The sequence below is a fragment of the Nanorana parkeri genome, unplaced genomic scaffold (assembly GCF_000935625.1).
Source record: "Nanorana parkeri isolate BGI_ZX_2015 unplaced genomic scaffold, ASM93562v1 scaffold959, whole genome shotgun sequence".
NCBI classification, from domain to species: Eukaryota; Metazoa; Chordata; class Amphibia; order Anura; family Dicroglossidae; genus Nanorana; species Nanorana parkeri.
The window spans coordinates 445023-467800 of record NW_017307227.1 but is presented as its reverse complement, the minus strand read 5'-3'; the positions used below and the strand labels follow the sequence as shown (position 1 = coordinate 467800).

The following is a 22778-nucleotide window of genomic DNA, read 5'->3' as shown; positions in this document are numbered from 1 at the left end:
CGAGCATTAGTTCCTCAACAAGGAAATACTTTGCCAGCCACAAGTCCTCCATAGGTATGGATGAATCAGGTACTTTTGAGACTACACAGTTATGAGTCTATTTATTGTTTTACTGCTGAACAATATCCCAGAATGGCTTTACTAATTTGCTATTTGCCTAAGCAGTGGAAGATAAAAACAATTTGCCATCTTAGGTCCTATGTTACCGCCTTACTTGTACTGTATGTACCATATTACTGAAGACTTTAATAAAAAATTAGTCTATGTGCGCAGAACCTTACTGAATGAAGACTCTTTGCTTAAGGATCTTTATGCAGGTACAATGGGGTGCGTCTGTAGCTCTGAATATGAAGATGACTGGATGGAGAATTTTGATATTTGTGAAAACTGCCATTTGCCACGGGAAAAGTCACAAGTGAGTATGATACTACTTGAGGTTTATGTAAAGCTTATCAGATAAAATATTTAGCTGGGTTTTAAACTGAAATATCAAACAAAATGCAATTGTAATAGCAATATGAATTAGCATATTAAACTTGTTAAAACAGTAACTGAGTACAGTATAAATAGCTGGTCCCAAAGCAAAAAATTTAAGTAAACCTAACTAACATTTTTCGTTGTTGTTCTTTTAGACAGGGAAATGGGTACAGCTGATTTTACATACAGCAGGTTCACTCCAAGGGACACATTGTCCTATCTACTGCACGTAAGGTGGGTTGATAGGCCTCTCTCGCTTTCTGCAGATAGTTTAGGCACATCACCTTGGTTTCTGAGTCTGCTGTATGCAGAAACATTGGGAAAGAAATTTATATCACTCTGCATGTCTCACATGTCTTTTATAAAACTCTAAAACACCTCTAGATGTTGCTGAAAAATGCTTATCTTTATAACGATTCTTCTCCAAACCTTTATTTAACAGCCTTCCCCTTTAATTTTAGCAACTCAAGGTCAAAAACGGGAATTAAACATGCCTAGACCACCCCTATAGACCATAAACACAACTAAAACACAGTAGCTACTTCAGCACCTTTTTTAGAAGCTATCTTGTTATCTAACAGGGTTATTCACAAAAGGGTGAAGAGTTTGGAGAAGGCAGGAGAAGTGAACAATCTAGGACAACATAGCTGAACTGGAAAGTGAGCTGAACTGGATAATTTTTCCAAATCAGCTATTTTGGCCTAGATTGTTCACTTCTCCTGCCTTCTCCAAACTCTTCACCCTTTAGTGAATAACCCTGTAAGTTTCTACTTCTTTTTTACCAATCCATCATCTATGTACATATTTACCTTTTTTCAACTCTTTTCAAATATGAATTTTGGATAAAAACCAGGGATCAGTTAAAACAAATCTGCACTTACCTCTACCAGTGCACCATGCTTTCTAATGTATTGCCCAAATGCAATCTCCAAATTTATATATCAGACATTTCCTGATATATAGATATCAGGGGTGTGGAAATTTTTGAAAAAACTACTTGTCCAAGGGCTAAAGTGGGGGCCAAATCTTAGTACAAGTACTTGCCCAAATACTCTGTATCTGTGCATCCCTAATCAAAACTGTATTGGTCTGTGCTAAATAGCGCTTCTCAGTGGTCAGCGTGTCCACCAGACCACGCTGACCAATGAGTGCTTGCAATTTGCGAGCGAAATATAAAAAAATAGGGCAGGACTGCGCTGGACAATACGGGGTAAGGACAGTACACCTGTACCGGCGGAGGGTAAGGACTGTTTGCCGAAAGGTAAGTATAGCCGGGGGTGGGGGGTTTTGGGAGAGACGGGGGCCAGATTTGATCGGGTAAATCCATTTTCCCATATTACCTGGGAAAGTGAACTTGCCCTTTAATGCACATTGTGCGTGTAGGAGAGTTCTGCTGCCTCGCTACCACAATACGGCACAGTGAAATGGCGGCAGCACTCAACGCACACACACAATGTCCTATGCGTGCGTTTATTTGCATGCAGATGGCGGGGGCAGCAGGGTTTTTTTTTGTTTTTTTTTACATTGTCACTTTTTTAAAATATTATTTTGTACTTTTTCATAACTTTTTTACATTTTTAAAATTAAATCCTCTAAGTGATAGTTTGGAGGTGACAGGTTCTTTTTATGGAACCTGCCCTCCAACACAGAACTGATGTTCTGTGTAGTTCCTGACAGCTGAGACAGGTGGACCCTGTCTCAGTGATAACACAGAGTAGACGAAAAACCTCAGTTTTTCGTCTGCTCTATGGTGAGCTCATGTTCCGTGGTTTCGGGTCCGCTAGAGGAGCGGGGACCCCGAAAACCACGGGGGGGGCGGTGTGGACAGAATCGCCGCCTCTCGTTTCATACAAGTGATCCGATCACTTAAAAAAGAGCGGCGGCTCCACACTGTACACTTAGCTCTGCTTGTCCGGACCGGGGCTAAGTGTACAAAAAAACTACTCGCCCGGCGCCCCAAACTGCATGTCCCGGGCGTCGGGCGATAGGAATTCCACACCCATGGATATGAGAGAGTTAGTGTTTCCTTTGGCAGCCCATGATTTTTCTCATAAACAATTGTTTTTTTGTAATGTAATAGCTTGCTATATCCCAGTAAACCAACTAGTCACAATATTATTGTATTTATGTATTTATAGTCACATGGCTAAAAATTAAGAATTCTAACACTGTGCTAAAGCTTTGTGAATTGAGCCTAAAAAGTCGTTTCGGACCAGTCCTTAGATACAGTATCATTGAAATAGTGTTATGGTAGGTGGGAAACACACAGTGATCTAACACTGAATCTACCAACACTCCTTACTATGCCGGGTATGGTGGGGCTGGCCTGTCAGCACACCTTTTTCCTGCATTATTTTGCAGATCCGCCCCCATTTTAAGGCATCTGAATTCATGATGCAGTAAATCAAGTGAGATTTGTGTAGCTACATAAAAAAAAATCACAAAACTCTAGTCTACATTTCAGACAATAATGGCCCTATGAATGAAGCAGTAGCATGGACATAAAAAAACAAAACAAAACCAGAGCGCACATTTAAAAAGCACAGTGATGTTGCATGCTTAGCACTTAGCTGTCTTGGGCACCCCGAAGCAAATGGAGCACAATTATAACAAATGGGGCCAAAAAAGCTGGAAAGACTGTCAAGTGACCAATTGACAAATCAAAGTCATGGGACTGGCCTTTCCTCCAATCATTGAATTATCTCTGCAGCATTAGGGCCATGTCACATTGGCTGTTTTGCAGAAGTGATCTGCATTTCATGCCAGGGACAAGCTCACCAGTGACAATCACTGGTGTAATGATGTAGCATAAGTTTGAAAAAAAATGCTTCATGTGGGAAACCACCAGCGACTTTGCATTGCTAGCTACAAATCGCTTTTAATTGCTGGCATTATAACTGCCAGTATGCCAGTGAGAGCATTCCATGGAATTTCATGGGCTCCACAATGCGGCTGGAATACTGCAGTGTCCAGCAGTCAGTGGATAGCAATACCCACTCTCCAATTTAAATGAGTCCCTAAGTAAAAAAACAAGGTTTACTAAATTAAACTAAATGCAAGTCATTGGTCTATATTTAAAAATCCATTATATATACTCAAGATAGCTTCATGCTAATTATAGCTTGTAGGGTAGTGCTGCCTGTTACTAATAATAGCAAACAATTTTCTGGGGACAGATCAGACTTCAGAATCAAAAGAACACCACAAAGTGACCACTGTTACTGAGGGTGTGGCCACTGAGGGGTGTGGTCACTGAGGGGCGCTGTAAAGCTTTCTCGCACAGGGCGCCTAAAGGCCTAAGGCCGGCCCTGATATGACTAAACAGTAGCTTTGGTTTTACAATGATATTTATTAGTAAAACGGAGCTAATAGACAGTAAAGGCTAAGTGATTATCACTCTTGACTTAAAGCTACGGCTCCCGGGCTTGAATCTCACCAAGGACAGTATGACTGCTCTGCCTTTTCATGGGTTTCCTCCTGGTACATACTGGAAGGTTAATCGCCTTCCTCCCAGAAACTGGCCCTAGTATGTAGGTAGGGTTAGGGACATGACACACTGTGAGCTCCTACAGGGCACATGAACTGACCTTACTGGTTTATGTACTCTGGGATACTTAAGTTTTCTGTAAATTTGAGAAAAAATGTCTTGTAGGTATTTCACAAACACTTTAAATATATGTGTAAAGTGCTGTAACCTACAAGCAATAATCATTCTTTGCCTTGACTGCCCTATACTGCTGAATGGAAAAATCTGTTTAGCTAAAATGGATTCATGTATTTTATGCTCATTATCATAACTGTTTGCTCCTATTTCATATGCCTAATAAGCCTAATGATGTTAAGCAAGTTGTTCATTAACATAGCAGGTATGGCCAGTGTGGTACCTCTGTATAAATATGGATGTTCCAAGGATTGAGAATAGCCTCACTAAAAATTATATATATATCTGTTTTTCTCTTAGATGATCACACGATATGATGTACAGGATCCACTGGTTTCTTATATGTCCCAACCCCCTCCAAGTTCTCCATCTCACGGTAGGAATGAGGCAACAGAATTATTTACACAACACTGCTGTACTGAACTTTAACATGGCTCATTAAGACAGCTCCTCTTTTGTAAAGTGTTCTCATACACAATCTATTATGTTGACTTTTAGGTAATGACCTGGCCAACAAAGGATTTTAGTCCATCTGACACCTGCACAAAAACAATTTGTCAGAAAACCCTTGAATTGGTGAACACCTGTGCTAGCTTATGCCTGCACCTACCATGGAGAATACCAGGGAAATGGATAAACATTTCCAATCTATCTGATTAAATGTTTTAGGAAATACATTCACTGACACATTTGCCCTTTTTTAATAAGTACATTTGCATGAATTTTTTTTAGAAAGTGTTTATGGTTTTAATAAGAAAAAAAGCTTTTTTTAAATTAACATATCAAAACTCCAACTGTGTAAAAGTGCTGGGAAGTGAAATCTGTTTTGGCTGCTTAATAGACAAAAGACATTTGCAGAATATATACAGTGTTAGGAGGCACATTTTCTGCGTGCACATTCGCTAGGTTATAAATAGGCAAATATGACCATGTAATGTTTACCTGGTGAATGTGCTATAAAACAGTCAATGGGGAATGTGCTGGAGAATGTTTTCAATAGGTCCCTTAGGGTGGTGTACTGTGATTATCTGCGACTGCATTCAGACTTCATGCATTGTGATCGGGGTGTCCACAGCCATTTCACTGCCTGAGGTCGGGTGTGTGTGTGTATGTGTGCGTGTGTGTGGGGGGAAGGGGTGCTGGTGGTGCACGTTAGGCGGGGGTGTTCCATGGGGGGGGGGTTGCTTGTGGTGCATGCTAACGGGGAAGCGGGGTGGACCATCTTACCACCCAGCGCTGGCTGTGGCCGGCATCCCGCCCAGCTCACTGACATCACTCAGACATTCTCAGGCACTGGGCAGGATGCTGGCCACAGTGTCCCACGTTGTTAAAAACTGGGCAGGGAGATGTGTAAGGCCCTTACACATCTCCCCGCCCAGCTCTTAGAAACCTGGGATGCTCTGGCCAGAAAGGGGATGGCAGGCAAACTGCAAACATTGTGTATTGTGCTCTGCCTGCCCTCCATCCCCCATGTGACCCAAAGAGATGCACCCTGAGGCTACATCATCAGGCTGCCTCATTATAGGGATGGCCCTGATGCCAGTTATTATCTTGTTTTAATAGCATAGGATATCTGATTGCTTATGTGTTTGAATTCCATGAAAGATGATAGAATTCCTTCTACAGCTAGATCATTGCAGTTGAACCTTTTTGCTTTGAGCAGAGTAAGAAAGGGTTTGAATATATGTCTGATTTTATTACTGTGTCTCCATTGGGTTTATTTTCTCTATTTTCCTGTGTGGTCACATACCTTTTAAATTCCTATCTAGTGACCAAACAGAAAGTGAGGGAAAATGTCCCCTATAGGACACATACTGCAACAAAAACCCAGCAGAACTTCTAGACCTTCACATGACTGAAAAGGTGCTTTTTGTTCTCTCTAACTTGGAAAGATTACATTCAATTTCTAACTTGACCACACAGGAAATGACAAGCAAATCTTCTCAATAGGTGCAAAAACAGCCATTTAAACCTAACATATAGTCTAATCCTTTCCACTAGCAAAAACAGAAAGAAAAGCTATGTCTAATGTTCCACTTTAAGATACTTCCATAAACAGGGAGATTAGTATGGAGAGGATGATGTTTAAGCATGTTGCCTCATCTGATGTGTACTAACCTTACATGTTCCAATGTTTTGTCATTTTGAAACAGAAGACCCGAGAATAGCTAGTGCTCATGGCAACCACTGATGCAGGGAGTTCAAATGCCAAACCAAGTATTTCTCATCCTGCACTGTATTTTTCTGAAATAGTTTTCTAAAAGTGCACAAATCCCCCCCCCCCCATCCCCCAAAAATGTAAACATATTTCTAATTTATAATAAAAAGAGAGGTCTATGTTGCATATATTTTGAAATGTATACTGTATGGAAGCTGCACACTGCATCATAGTTGCCTCTGTATTTTGTGGTCCTACTCTGATCTATAGGAATATTCATTTGGAGGCATGGATTGCGATATATATTATTTGAGAGCAGACTTCTCAGTTCCTTTCTGTTGTATAAAAGAACGTGAGGGCCTGCTTGTACCAGTACTTGACAAAGCCCAGCCTATACCAGCATTTGATCTTCAGACAATTTTTTTATTTTTATTTGGGTGGAAGCTTTTTATCTATCTATCTATCTATCTATCTATCTATCTATCTATCTATCTATCTATCTATCTATCTATCTATCTATCTATCTATCTATCTATCTATCTATCTATCTTTATCAAGTGTGGGTTTGCAGAAAGAGGTTAATGCACATTGTGTGTGTTAGAGAGTGCTGCTGCCCGGCAACCATAATATGGTTACTATCAATGTATAAAGTTTTCCATTGATTTGTGTTTTTTCCTTGTAAATAAAGAATTAAAAAAAGAAAGGAGTCAAATTGCGTAAACTCATATTAAGCTACTAGTATTCCTACCTTGGAAAAAAAAAGGGACAGGGTTTTGCAGGAAATGGCTCATTAGTTTGTAGCCTTAAAAGGAGACTTTTTATAAATAACAGCAAAACTGTGCATGCTTCCAGCAAAGCCTTTGCTGATCTGTCATTTAAAGGAGAACTATGAGGTGAGTGATTTTCACTCAACCTCATAGTTCGAGCTGATGTGTGGCAATGAAACTGTCATACGTCGGATCAATAGATCGGGAAGTGAGTGAACACATACCGTTGCTCACTTACTTCTCGATCCTGTCCCTTCAGAGAGCCGGGACTGTTACTCACGGCTCCCTGCAGGGATTCCCCCCTCCCTGCTCCGATCCTCCAGCGCTGACTGGAGGAACGAACTGGGGAAGGGGCGGGTACAGCTGGCTCTGCCTCTAGGTTGGCAGAGCCAGCTGTCACTCACGCAGCTGGGTGGATCTCGACAGTAATGTCGAGATCCGTCCCGGCTGCGGCGGTCTCAGTATACCGCGAGCTGTAGCTCGCGATTTAATGAGCTTTGGGTCACTGGAGGTTGCTAGTATATGTCCTCCCGTGACCCTTAGGAGAACTATGGGGAAAAACACTTACCCCATAGTTCTCATTTAAGGATAGAGGCAAGTAGGTGTAAAGGTCAAAATGAATTTAGTTAAGATAAGTGATACCTGCACTAACAAGGCAGGGTTGGCAACTGTCATCCCTAGGGGTACGTCTGTCCCTTTATTTTTGTAGGAAACATTTATTTTTACCCAATTTTTTGGTAAAATATAAAAGGCGGGGTCACAGCGGGTAAATAGACACCAAACATGTCAAGCCTTAAAATTGCGCACGCCGGCGAAATCACAAAAAACTATCATAGCCAAAATTGGCCATAGGCGTTGCTTTAACAGAGTTTAGCGCTCATCAGTTTCGTGTTATCAGTGATTGATGACCCTAAAATTATTGCTCTCACTGCGACGTTCGCGGCAATATGTAACATGTGCGGCGTAATGGGCGCAATCGCCATTTTTTCGTGTAGGCACACCGAACGCATTTTTGCGCATCTATGTGGGGGTGGGGGACTTTAAAAAACTTTTGTGTTTTTTTTTTATTTGTGTGTAAATTTTATTTATTTTGTGAGCAAATTTTACACTTAACTTTATTGTTATCACATAGGGTGCTAAGAAGTCCCCTGTGTAATAACCAATTACAGTGACAGGTCCCCTTTATGGAGACATCAGGGGTCTCTAAGACCCCTAATGTCACCTAGGGACCCCCAAGAGAAGCTGATGAAGCAGAGATCTGCTTCATCAGCTTCTCTCCGGTTTCTGTACCGGTGAGTGACAGGGGAATGCGGAAGTGATGTAACATACAGTACATCACTTCCTGCATTCAGAGACCGGGAGGAGAGCGGAGGGAGATCTGTACTGAACTCCCTCCGTTCTCAGTGCACAGAGCCGCCACATCGCCCGGGATCGCGGGGACGGCGGTGACAGCGAGAACGGCGACAGCGAGAAGAGGTAAGAGCGGGTCACCCTGTTTTGCATCATACAAGCGATCGGGCGTCTTTACAGACACCGGACCGCTTGTATGTAAACAGCCATCGCTGGCCGTTTAAAATCCTGGCGGTTTCCCGCTCATGCGCGCCCCCTAGCGCGCACAAGCAGGCATGAAGGACGTCTAAAGACGCCCACCCACATCCAGGAGACTCCCGTCAGGCCGTCTTTCAGCGTTCGGCGGACGGGAAGTGGTTAATACTACTTTAAAGTGGCACTTGCTTGAAGTGATGCCTAACAAGTGCTACTAACTTACTAATCACAGTATTTTAAGATACTGAAAATATTAGTATTTAAATTATTATTTAGTGTTTTTTATTAGCAATATAGATATTGAATTTGAGATAAACCAGAATAAAACCAAGAAGATCCATTTAAAATGTACGCTAAAAGGCAATGCTGGAAAATTAGATCACACGTATACAAGCACAATGGGCACTTATAAAAGGGTTTGACCTATGCCCCACCCTTTAAATGTACCTATTTCCCGACACAACTTTATATTTCTTGTTTTTCTGCTACCTCTTTCTTCTTCCCTTGTCAAGATGTTGCCAGCACTGATACTTTTGATATTCATTATACATTTCCACATGTTTAAATCAGAATGGCTTTTGTTTCTTCATACTAAATGCCGTAATGGATACATTGTTATCCTTGTATATTTATTGTTTATCATGATCTGTATGTTACATAGTTACATAGTATTTGAGGTTGAATAAAGACATATGTCCATCAAGTTTAACCTATTGTGTGTATGTGTATGGTCCTACTGATGTGTGCGTATGTATAGGTCCCTGTTTGTTCTCATTCTTAAAAGTACTTGTACCTCTGCCTCGGTCTCTGAGGAAATCGTCCAATCGTCTCTTGAATGATTCCACACACATGTAATTACAGTATTTATGTTAACTCATCTTTATGCTTCCCGGAATATTTTGTCCTGGTGGCAAGTTTTCTTGTTTTCTTTTGCAAAATTCAATACAGAGGAATTGTTTAAAAAAATAATTTATAGAAATGAAGTGACAGCTGGTTATTTTTCTTATAGTACATTAAACAATGGTGAAATAATAATTTTTGATCTTGTACTGTGTGAATTTGTTTTTGTATTCTACAGATAACCAGGTGGTAGGTTTATATGACTATGACCCTGCTCATGATGGCGACCTTGGCTTTAAGGCTGGAGACAGGATGCAGATTCTGGAATTGTGAGTGTGCCTCTACAGTTTATATACAAGCACATAGGACATATGTGTTTACCATAGCTTAGCTGTCAGCACAGGGTGATTGGTGCAAGTAATTAATGCAGAGTGTGATGCCCTACTCTAAAGCTGGCCATACAATTTAATGCTTCAATTTAGCTAGTTTATCCTGGGCTGAATGAGGGAAAATCTCATGATACCCCCATCCACGCTAAACAGTGTGGATTGAGGAATCTCCCCGGCTGGCTATAGTATTCAGTCAGCTGTGACACTGACGGCTGCCTTAATACCCAAATAGTAACTGCATCTGAGTTGTTTTGTAGTTTACAGAAGATAGCTGGGAATGCTGATAACATTGTTAGAGATTTCAATTCACTTTTGAGAAAGTAACAAGGGTGCATGATTTCTGGTAGGATCAACTCCTATTTTTCTCTCCCTTTCTTGAAAAAAAAAAAAAGAAAACAAATGTAGCCATCACGCATAAGGACTGTTACAATACAATATATTACATTTTTGCTCATGAGTTTAGATATACTTTAAATATAAATAGCCTCAATGAATACAGCTTCAATTTAACCATGATCTGCCAATGTGTATATTCTCATTTACTACAATTAACGATACTGTGTTTCACAAGAGTCATCTTACTTTGTCTTGTAGAAATGGTGAGTGGTGGAAAGCCAGGTCACTGTGCACAGGAGAAGAGGGACTGATACCATACAACTTTGTGACAGCTGTAAGCGGAATAGCCTCGGAGTCGTAAGTGTCTAGATGAGTAACTGAAACAAAGCAAAAAAAAAAGTTAATCTGCACTAACATTTCTATACTTCTAATGAACTAATGATTTCCCGGTCTTCAGACTGTAAAAAGGCAAAATCTTACAAGCAGTTATATGACAAACTGATAATGTTTGGAAAACACTTTAATTTGTCTAATTGGTTTAATATTTTGTAAGGTTAAAGTGTATCTCTAGGCAAAACCTTTATTTTTTTACGTTTTTGGCTCCTCCCTGCTGGACGTCAGAGGGGACACAGAGCAGCACCCAGTGGGGAGGAGAGATACTAGGAATGCACAGCAATTTTGGCCAAAAGATGGTACTTTCAGCATTTTGTTAAAAGTGCAATTTTTGACCGATATGTTTCGGTGGCTGAAATTTCGGTGCACCCCTAAAGGTAACCTTTTTTTATGTACATAAAATGTACTTTTATATAGTTGTTTGCATGACAAACCATTACAGAATGTAGGGCCAGCTACGCTTAGGTGGTGAGGGTTTTCAGATTTGGAACTGGCAATGTAGCATATTACCAATTGGTGGCGGACCATTGGAATATATGTGTGCATACCACGTGCACAGATGCTCATTTCACCAACAGTTTATGGTTAAGGGCACATATGCATCAACCCCAGGGGATTGACAGCACATCAAGGGAAAATCTAACTTTAGTAAATCAGATCCTTTGACTACTTTGTGCATATTACATGTTCAAATTCATGTCTGCATCTAAATTATTCCTTTCAGTCTACCTTTATTTCATCATGACATTTAAATAGTTTTAAATACAAGATAATTGGCCCATCTTATTTATACTGTGACATTTGTTTTGTTGTAATTTTGTATGTTTTTAAATAAGATTTTGAAAACATGAAATAAAAAATTTGTATACTGTATTTGCTTGAAAGATTTTGAAGCACTTGTTTAAAGAACAAAATCATGGGCATGTATGGTAATAAATATGGCTTTTTGTTTTTACTTTTCTTTATCTGCTGGCAGCACTAAAAGTGTAGCTTTGAGGTCTCATAATACTATTCATATGAAACCTCGGCTCACAGACCCGAGTGGCATTCAGGAGCTCACGAACAGCATTCGGGAACTCACGAATGCTATTGTATTATGACAGCGGAGAATGTCAAATGGGCGTAACGAGCCCCGTGACGTCACGGCTCACTCCGGCCATCTGTTTACATTCTGGGCAGAGATGTAATTTTGCGGCGAGTCTTCGTCAGGTTTGGATGGGTCGTCGTGCTGCGTGACTTTTTTTTATTTTGGCAAGTCGTATGTTGTATGTTTATTTACATTTTAATGTAACCCTTTGTGAAAGAGTAGGGTACCTCATTCACAAGGGGGGGGGGGCGGCATCTGGGTGCGCCCTTAATTGAAGGGGTACCCCTATGCAAACAAGCCCCCCTGCCCACACACCCCCACAACCAACGGGTCAGGGTTGTAGGGAAGAGGCCCTTGTCTTCATTAGTTGGGCCTGTGCTCGGATCAAGGGTCTGGTAGGAATTTTAGGGGGGACCTCACATTTTTTTTCCCCATGTTTTGGGGTGGGTTTCCCTCTTAAAATTCCTTCAGACCTAAAGGGCCTGGTATGACTTTTGGGGGAACCCCACACACTTTTTTTAAATTTTTTTTACGTGGGGGGACCCTCCTAACATTCCTACCAGACCCAAGGGGTCTGTTTTTTTCTTTTTGTCTAATATCACTTTTCTGCAACGTACATTGGACCGGAACGAAAATCCGTACATACTACCGCTAACGAATTTCGTCCAAAAATTTTATTATTGGAAATTCGGATTCATTTGCATTCATCATTTCTGTCATTCGGAGATTCGAATATATACGAATCTCCGAATGACAGAAATGATGAATGCAAATTCGTCCGAATAATTAATCTTTCCAAAACGAATCGTACATGTCTACTACAGGTCATCAGTTTAGAGATAGGTGCAAATATGGTGGTGACAGGTCCTCTTTAAGATGATACATCAAACAAATACCACTTTTTGAAGAAAAAAAGGTGGATAATGAAGTTATACTTCAACCAGTTTTATATAAATATTTAGCCAAATGGCTTACTTTATTAAATATTACATGAAAATAAGTGAACACAGCACTACAACACGAAAACCTCTAATAAAAATTGGCAACGTTGTCAACCCCACATCCATTTCACTCATTCTCATAGTGAACTGCTGATGGCCATCACTGCTAATTGCTGAAAAGATCCAACTGTTAGAACAAATGTTAGTATATCAATTCCATTATAAAGACTCACCCATCTATAATCATGCTTTATGAGATACTGAACGGTTCAAATAGTAGAGCAGATTTTGGAATTGAATGAACGGAATTTTCTCTAATATAACCTCTTTGCATATATATTAAACAATACTGTTGTACGTCAGTGGACGCAAAGTGGTTAAAAAACAGTGAATGTGTAATTCACTGCAGGTGAATCAGTCACGGTAATTTGAAACACATGCACCAGGAAGATACATCTGCAGTCAATGTATGGTGAATGTCACATTCGTTTTATATACTTTATAAATATAAAAAACCATAGCATCTCCTCTGATATCAACAATTTATTTTACCAAGACTAATAAGTTAGTTTGTGTGACTTATTAGTTATAGTTATGATCCAATCTGTTAATCTTTTTTCAGCTGGTTTTTCAAGAACCTCGGTCGGAAAGATGCAGAGCGTCAGCTTTTGGCTCCAGGAAATCAGCAAGGATCATTTCTTATAAGAGAGAGTGAGACCAACCCAGGTATTTTTGTCTAAAAACTGATGAAGGAATCCAGATTTAGTTGTCTTCAAACAAGTAAAGGGAAAGATTGGCGCTCATTGACGCAGAGATAATTCACTTCTGACAATCAAAGGTTCTTGTTATATAACTTTAGTGAAGACCTACTCCACCCATTGCTTGTTTTAACTCGACTCATCACTTGCAAAGATCAATGAATGGCAACTCTTGCTTTCGGAGTCTCTGAGAATTAGATCCTTTTCCCTATGAACCATAGTACTGGTTCTCAGCTAGTGGAATGAGTATCTCAGTGTGTATGTCTGACAAGTTCTGGGGGTAATTTTGCTTCCAATGTGTAGTTTATCATAAGTCTTTAAGAGTTTACCAAATAATAAGCCATGTACAAATGGATATTAGCAAGCAGGCTTGTTATTTAAAAATATATTTATCCACGTGCTTGAAATTAGTTGATCATCAACAGGTGATCCATGATAAACACTGCCCTTAGTAAAGGGATACATACTTTAATAAAATATACACATACAGGTGAAACTCGAATAATTAGAATATTGTGCAAAGTTCATTTATTTCACTAATGCAACTTAAAAGGTGAAACTAATATATGAGATAGATTCATTACATGCAAAGCAAGATAATTCAAGCCGTGATTTGTCATAATTGTGATGGTCATGGCTTACAGCTCATGAAAACCCCAAGAACCCCAAATCCACAACCTCAAAAAAGTAGATTATTACATGCAATCAATAAAACAAGGATTTACATAGAACAATATCGGACCTCTGAAAAGTACAAGCATGCATATGTACTTAGTACTTGGTTTGGGCCCCTTTTGCAGCACTTACTGCCATTACTTTTGCACAATATTCTAATTATTCGAGTTTCACCTGTATGTATGAACCACCAAAGAAAGTGAGGCACCACACCCCTATATTAGCCCATCCAACACTACACAGAAAATGGGGCTTTTAAGGGTCCAGATTATGAATGAGAGGAGCATACATCAAAAATTACATAATTTATTGATAGAAAAACATAGAATAATGAACAAAGCATCCATTACATGTTAAAACATATATCGCCATTAACTTCCTTACAATGTCTTCCAGTTCAAAGACCACATATGCACATTGTCTATAACCACTATGTCAACTTTGTCGTCATCAATTTAATCATCACACTAGACTGAGCATAAATTCTAATATTCATAACAAGAATCCTTAAATCACATATAGATGTGCAGTGGGTAGCATTTGCATAATGAATCGGTACATTAGTCATTGCATATTTCCATTTAAACATTAAATATTTATCTAATAAAAATACATAAGACAATAATATTTTACATTAATACCATTTTTTAGAAGTATGATGGTGGATCAATCCACATTCCACGGGAACAAATCACACACACAACCACAGAGACAAGGAGAGCGGTTAACCCGCCAAGGTGACTAGGCAAAGGAACCTAGATACTCATCCACAAACACCTAAAAAGAGCTGTATATTACATATTATTTTTTACTGTGACTGCTTCTATCTATATAAAAATGAATATAAAAATACTAGAGATGAACCAACTGTCCTCATTTTAAACCCACAATTGGCAATAATTGAACCTATAGGATTAGAATTTATGATCCCCAGGGCTTTGAATAGTAATAATACTTAGGTGCCATCTTATTTACTTTCTACAAGTCAGCCTCAGGGTTTTAGATACACAGACCTCAGGGCATTGCTACACCACAATAGCCCAATAAAGTCCTGGGGTGGGGAGAACTCTATTGTCACACATTGCCTACGTGTAATGGATTTGTTGTTCATTATTCTATGTTTTTATCAATAAATTGTGCAATATTTGATTTATACTCCTCACATTCATAATTTGGCACCTTAAAAGCCCCATTTTCTATGTAGTCTTGCATACTTTAATAAAGTTAGTAAAGATCACATTATAATAGTGATGTCTTCCCACTCAATTTACCACCATCACTGTCATCTCTTCAGGATCTTACTCTTTATCTGTGCGAGATCTTGATCAAAATCACGGAGAAGTAGTAAAACATTACAAGATTCGGAACATGGATGATGGCGGTTTCTACATTTCTCCGAGAATAACTTTTAAAACCATTCGGGAACTTGTGCAACATTATTCAGGTATGTCTTTCTGTTGCACCTGTAAAGGGAAGTAAAAAATATATCCAGAACTGGACATGTTTTCTTTAAGGGGAATGTATACAGGTTTTGTAAATATTTGGTTAATTTGTATGTTTTAAAACGTAAAATGTCTTTTTTACCATGAGCAGCAGGTGACAAACTATAGACAATATAGTTAGCTTTTGGGGAATGAATTACAGATATACCATGAATAGGCCTGCACAGCTGAAGATTTATTAAGGAGTAGAGAATAATGTGAAGCTTCATGCACGTCAACCTTCCAATCATCAAGTAAAAACCCTTATTGGACTGGGCACTCACAGTGAATGTAGCATCATCAAAGTGGTTACATGAACATTCTCTACTTCTTCAGTAAATAAACCCCAGTAGGTCCGCGCAGCAGGACAGCACAGGAGAGGCAGACCCAAAGGCTCTTGGCAGTGAAGCCTATATGATGATATCAAGGCTGTTGACATGAACTTGACCTGGTTGCAGGTTAAATCAAAAGCTGGGAACCATCAACAGTGGAAGTCTTTAATTTTAGTCCTATGCTCCTCAATGGAGCAGGACATATAACTAAAGGTCCGAGCAGTGACTAATGCCTCTCCCTGTAAAGAAAGTTAGGTCAGACCCCACCGTGCTGCTACCAATATGTGACGACGGCCATCTCAGCTTCACCCTGCACACAGATTTTCCAGCTCACAGGACAAGAAGCTAAGGCCAGCAGATTAAGAGTGATCATGACTGGGGTTGGTTAACTCCATAGTTAACCCTTTACAAACACATAAACAATAGCTGCCACCACGCGTTTTAACATAAACATGCACTATTCCCATTAAATGCTGTGACCATTCCAACCTTAAAGTGTATTTCCACTTTTGCAGTCAAATTTGAGAAACTCCCTCTATATGTTTTTTATGTGTTCCCATTCACATATCATACCAAAAAAAAAATATTTAGAAAAAAATATTTCTTACCTTTTACATGTTTAATTGCAGCAGGCAACATGGCTAAATCCAGTTTTTTCAGAGCACCTTCACAGTGATCTGTCCTAATAGAAAGACTTAGGACTGAAATTTAAGGATTGTGTTTCTCTGATTCACTTTATTAACGTACAAAGGAGAAGCCAGGGTTATAATCCTGTAATCCCTCACCCCTTACAACCCCTCCTTAACATTACAAAGAAGGAGAAGCAAGTAGAAATGTTAAACCTTAAGATGCAAAGTAAAAAACCCAACCCAAAAGCAATTTAAACTACATAAAACATTTTTTTAATTTTTTTTTTAGGTTATGCTATGTGAATGGGAACATGTAACAAATATAAAACCGGTGTTATCCCAATATGGCTGTGAAAGTGGAAATACACTTTAAACAATGCCTGTGATGCTCACTGTACCCCCAGATTGGAATATAACAGGCTTTACAATATGGTAGTGCTCTTAATGGAGACAAGGATTCTTTAAATTCGTATTTAGTGCATAGAGATAAAGCTTAAGGGTTTTAAAATATTGTTTAATGAATGAAAAGAAAAATGGTGTAGAAAATTTTTCATAAAAAAGATTTTACAACCCAACAGAAACAAATAATACAACAGCAAAACAAAAAAGGGATTACAAAGTAACCTACCTAAAGTCCAGGGTTCTTTGGGTTCCAGCAGAGCTTAGTCAATGAAACATAAAATAGATCCAAGATTGGCTCTCTAGAAACAAGTCTCTTGGCAGATGTTCTTTTGATGGTAAAGGAGAGCTCCAGCTGCCTCCTGCAGCAGCTTTTTGTGGGCCTTCTAGAGGGCTTCACTAATCCAGTCCCCACTCAATCAGAAAGGCCCAGGGATGTGAGACAGTAGGGTTGAAGAGCTTTATGATATTTCACCTGGCCCTCCCATAATGTCAGTTTCCTAAATACAGTCATATTTTTATTTTACCAAATGCTACAGTTTGATAACCCATAGATTATTGTGCAGAACAAAATTGTAATTTGATAGAAACCACACTTGATAGACATCTGATATATGGCTTCCTCAAAAGGCATAATGTGTGTCATTAGCCCTTTGTACTCCACAAGACAGCGGTGCATGATATGTATGTGACCAGTATGTATACATTGTAATATATTCCTGTCTATCCATGTAGACCCCCCTCCCCCAGGCCAAGAGTTATGAATTACGTGTGCATTTTGGAAACTGGATATGCCAACAGGGCATTTACAGGTCATCTGATTCAGACAATCAATGTATATTGTCCCTATATAGCTTTACAACCTCAATTACGACCTCAGTTATGATCTGTGCTAGTGGGTGATGCCTTGCCAATGATGAACTATTTATGTTCTAGCCTGCCAGACACCACTAAATGATATTATAATGGCCAATAAGAGGTTTAAAGTTCTTTTGAAGTTTCAAGATTCTTTAAGAAATGTTTATGCAAATTAAATGTTTTTTTGCTTTGAGATGTCTGTAGGCTGGGACTGTTTGCTGTGTTGGGGGGTGTACGGATTGTGCCAATTCTCTGCTTCCCCTACAGACAAAAGATGTACATCTAATGGTTTTCCTTTAAAGGGAGAAACACTGAGAACTAGGCACAGGCCATTTATAAGATTGTGCTGCAAGCATTTACATGTTTTGATTTGGAAGTCTTTCTATTTTGTCTAGGTTCCTTGGATGGCCTGTGTACATTGCTAAAAGAGTCGTGTCAAACTCACCGTCCACAAAAACCCTGGTGGGCTGATGAATGGGAAATCCCTCGCAACAAACTGCAACTTGTAAAAAAACTAGGTGCGGGCCAGTTTGGAGAAGTGTGGATGGGTAAGTAGATTTGTTTCAAATGTAGCTAGATTATATTAATCTGAAGTATATGTATTTTATTCGTTCAGATTAATGTTGCATTTGCAACACAGGACTTCCAGTGAAATATGTAAGACACAAGTGTAGTATGTGTGAGACCTATGTGAAGTGTGTAAGAAAACATATCTGCATATAAGTAAGCAGGCATTAGACCTACAATTTTCTTATAGTTAAGAAAAAAATATATTACATAACTGGCAACCAAAAAAAGTTTGCAGTAATTATCTTACAATTCAGGACAGGTTTCTGCTTTTTCCATCTCCTTGACTACTAGAGGAGGGAACAGTCCTGTGAAAGTGTATCTAAACGCTAAAACAAACATTTGAAATATTGCAGCTTACCTGTCCTTAGATGTGGCGGTTGCAATAGGTTTCCATTTTCAGACATTTGTCCTTTATTTCCACCTGCTATTCCCGCTAGTAACACACTTGCTAACAGGGTGTTAATGCTCACTGCTAAATTGTTCTGCATTTAGGGAGGAGCAGCTTTGTCACCCTACAGCAGGAAGTGTGTAAGACTGCAAAACATTTACACATAGGGGTAAGGTGGACTTCATTCTCCAGTGACACCCTAAAAAATAAATGCTAACTGATAACAGTCTGCAAAAGCAGAGAACTCTGGATGTTATGAACTAACTATATATATTATTTGCTGTCTTTTTATATATATAGGTATTATATAGTAATGAAGCAACAATCTAAATTAGAAACAGTGCACACCAATGATAAGGGACAGCCAGAGTCCGAAATTACTAACATAAGTATAGAAAAAGTGACAGCACCAACAGTGACTCCAATTCAAAAACAGCCGCACTCCATGGGTCTTCCATACCATATTCAAGCTTTATTATAATCCACAAACTAGTATATGCTACATCCTGCTCCCTATTGTAAGAGAAACCCCCTCACGCATTTCACCAATGAGGCTCTATGATAAAGCCTTGTTGGTGAAACATGTGAGAGGGTTTCTCTTACAATGGGGAGCTGTTAGGATCCAGAGCGCCTCTAGGTGGCGCAGGAGCTGAGACCTGCAGCTCCAGTGCTCACCTGCGGGTGTTTCCCAGCTGCCAGTACTTAGCCATCACCTGGTGCTTCCTGGGAGGATATTTAACCCCTCCCTGCAGTCAGGATGATGGCTCAGTATCGTTTCCTGAAACTTGAACCCTGAGTCCCCAGTTCCGGTGAACCCTGCTTTCCGTCCAGAGTCCTGTTACCAGTCCTGTACCCTGTTTGTGTCCCGAGCCCGGTTACCCATTTGCAGTCCTAGATACCTCTTGTTGCCATTACCTGCCTTTCCTCCTGTTGCCATTACCTGCTTGTCCTCTTGTTGCCATTACCTGCCTTTCCTCCTGTTGCCATTACCTGCTTGTCCTCCTGTTGCCATTACCTGCTTGTAGTCTGGTTGGTATATAATACATTCTGCCCTGTCCGGTGTGGTCATAGGTGATTGGTCTGCCTGTGTGGGTACCCGCGCAGGTGTGGGGTCACCTGTGCCGGTATCCCTGACAGGAGCACAATATGGTGTATGCCGGTTTGTGGATTATTGTAAAGCTTGGATATGTTATTGAATACCATTAAGTGCGGCTATTTTTGAATTGGAGTGATTGCAAGTGAAGACACACCTTTCAGCAGCCACCAGGTATCTCCCCCACAGGAATCCAACCGCAGAATTGGAGCGGTGAGAGTTTTTGTATTCACAGCACCAACAGTGAGTTGAGTTGCAGTTGACATATTCCAATAGATAGATGGACGTGTTGGTTTGAAGACTTTTTTTTTTTAAGCCATTGGTTATTTAAATATATGGAATATGCAAAAAGTTATAATCTTCCTTATCTTACCGCATTATATTCTGTTGTGTCTTTTTGTACAGGGTATTATAACGGACATACGAAAGTTGCCATAAAGAACCTTAAACAGGGCACCATGTCACCAGAAGCATTCCTGGCTGAGGCCAATCTTATGAAACAACTACAGCATCCCCGACTGGTCCGATTACATGCTGTGGTGACCCAGGAACCTATTTATATTGTGACAGAATATATGGAAAATGGTGCGTTATTCCAAAATAAATACTGTGCATGTCTCTAGTAATAAGTCATATTAAACAGGCTATTGTAAGATCAGTGGTAAACATCAATAATAGACATTATTTAATCATTAAAAAAAAAAAATTGGATTTTTGACTCAGCTAGCAGTTAAACAAATATTACATTCATGTAAACTAGGGAAATACTTACAAAGTCGACTTTCAGTTATAATATTTGTATTTTGTTTTGGTAAATTTTTTTTTATAAACTTGAAGATGCATAATTCTTAACATTTGTTTACAACAGTAGGTGATAGTTACTTCCCAAGTCTGATATATACGATAACATTCAAATTCAATTATTGTCAGTGATAGTGTTATCCGTTAGGAACTCTCATGTTCAGAGACAAGGTATAAGAGGAAAGGGATTAAAAGAGGTATTAAGAAAACATAGGATACTTTAGCAAAAAGGAAATGGATTAGGGTGAAAGATTATTCTTCAGTGCATTAAAGGAGTGTGGTACAACCCTAATTCTGTTACTGCTAGTTGATATAAGAAGTTCCCATGTTATCCTCCGACATTTAAATCACACTCAAGGTATTAACAGTGCTCACTATATATTTGAGCTATCATACTCTAAGTTCTAAAAGCATAATCGATCCTTAAAATATTTCAGCATAAATAAATAAAAGACTTGCATGTCTATACAGTGGCAAACCTAAGGAACAAAGGGCCCTGGTGCATTTTTTTTTTTGGCCTCCCCCCCCCAAAAAAAAACACAGCGCTCTCCTCCCGCAGCGCTCGGCCGGTTCTCACTTTCTATCCTCCCCGCTGGGACACAGAGCAGCGCCCAGCGGGGAGGAAAGAAAGCAGGGATGCGTTGCTGTATCGGCAGAAAAATGGCATTATTGCTCTCACTGCGACGTTCGAGGCGATATGTAAAATGTGCAGCACAATTGTCGTTTTTCGCACGTAGCGCTCTGACACGTGTGTATCTGAGGGGCGGGGGACTTAAACATTTTTTTTCCAATTTTTTTTTTTTTTTTAATGTTACTTTAATTTTTAAACACTTTTTTTTTGTACACTAACCCTATTGGTATTGCATAGGGCACTAACAAGCACCCTGTGTAATAGCAGATAGGGTGTGACAGGTCCTCTTTATGGAGGCATCAGGGGTCTTTTAGACCCCTAATGTCACCTAGAGACCCCAAACAAGCTGAGATCTGCTTTCCCAGCTTCTTGTCCTGGCTCTGAGAGCCGGAGACTGTGTACAGTGACACCGGAAGTGATGTAATACACAGCACTTCCGCGTCCAGTGATCAGAGGAGAGATCAGCGGCTGGAAGTGGCTGAACCTCTCTCTGATCATTGCGGGAGACCCACCGACCCAGTGGCCGCTGCGGGGGTACCACACGGTACAAACGATCCGGCCGCTGTTCAGACACCAGATCGATTGTAAGTTACACAGCAATCGCCTGCTGTTAAAATCAGTACCAAGAGCTGCCGGAGCAGCCGTGTTCTTGTTTTACCCACTTCTGCAGGCCGCCGTCTAGACATACTGCGGCCCGGAAGTGGTTAAAGTGACATTAAAGTAAATGTTTCCCCTCCCCCCGATGTAAATGCCAGCACTTACCTTAACTGATGTCTCCTAATCCGATCTTCTTCTTTCCTGATGTTTTCATCTGTCCCTCCAGCGGTGCGGCGGGTCTCCGATCCAGCGCTTACTCCTCTGTCCTTGCTAGCACTTCCTGTCCCACGCTGTCTGCATGCGGGTGCACGCGTCCATAGACTTACCTTGTGTCTCTCCTCGTCTCCCGGCCGAAAATCCGAACTGTGCATGCGCCCGCCCCAAGATGCTTTGCGGCCGCCTGAGCAGTTTCGGATTTTCGAACGGGAGCGCGCGGCAAAGACGGGGTAAGTTTAAACCGTGTTAAAGCGGGATTTTTTTTCTCAACTTTTTGCACATATCTACTGCTTGCTACCCTCATAAATATATGCAAAAAAGCCAAAGGGTTTAATAATCCTTCAAATACTCACCTGATCCCTGGAACGACCGACAAGCGCAGCGTCCCGACTCTCACGCTGTCATTATATGTATACAGATCGTGCCGGTTACTATTTAAACCGGCACTCTGTGTGGAGCTTCTGAGAAGATACGCTATTGGCGTAGCAGGGAAGCCTGCTGCGCATTTTGCATCGCTCCCGCTACGCTAATAGCGTATCTTCTCAGAAGCTGCACACAGCGCACCGGTTTATATAGTAACCCGCACGCTCTGTATGCATATAATGACAGCGTGAGAGCCGGGACGCTGCGCTTGTCGGTAGATCAGATCAGGTGAGTATTAAAAAAAAAATAAAAAGGTTTATTTTATGTTCCCGGGACATTTAAAAATGTCCCGGGAACATAAAATAATAAAACATTTAAAATTTTATTTTAAAA

At 40.1% G+C, this 22778-nt stretch overlaps 1 protein-coding gene across 3 annotated transcripts in view; it reads left to right on the top strand.

Moving 5' to 3' along the window:
- The first annotated feature begins 304 nt into the window (after positions 1-304).
- The window catches only part of LCK (LCK proto-oncogene, Src family tyrosine kinase), a 27267-nt gene continuing 4793 nt past the window's right edge, over positions 305-22778 (top strand). Inside the window, exons 1-9 of one of the 3 annotated variants that reach the window (XM_018566544.1) lie at positions 305-419; positions 3244-3257; positions 4439-4514; positions 9687-9777; positions 10432-10530; positions 13217-13320; positions 15322-15471; positions 18122-18274; positions 20183-20362. In XM_018566544.1, the coding sequence (XP_018422046.1) occupies positions 323-419; positions 3244-3257; positions 4439-4514; positions 9687-9777; positions 10432-10530; positions 13217-13320; positions 15322-15471; positions 18122-18274; positions 20183-20362 (964 nt within the window). In that variant the 5' untranslated portion in view covers positions 305-322. Of the gene's footprint in view, positions 437-3243; positions 3258-4438; positions 4515-9686; positions 9778-10431; positions 10531-13216; positions 13321-15321; positions 15472-18121; positions 18275-20182; positions 20363-22778 lie in introns of all 3 variants that reach the window. The other 2 variants (XM_018566543.1, XM_018566542.1) reach the window with 2 other exon arrangements.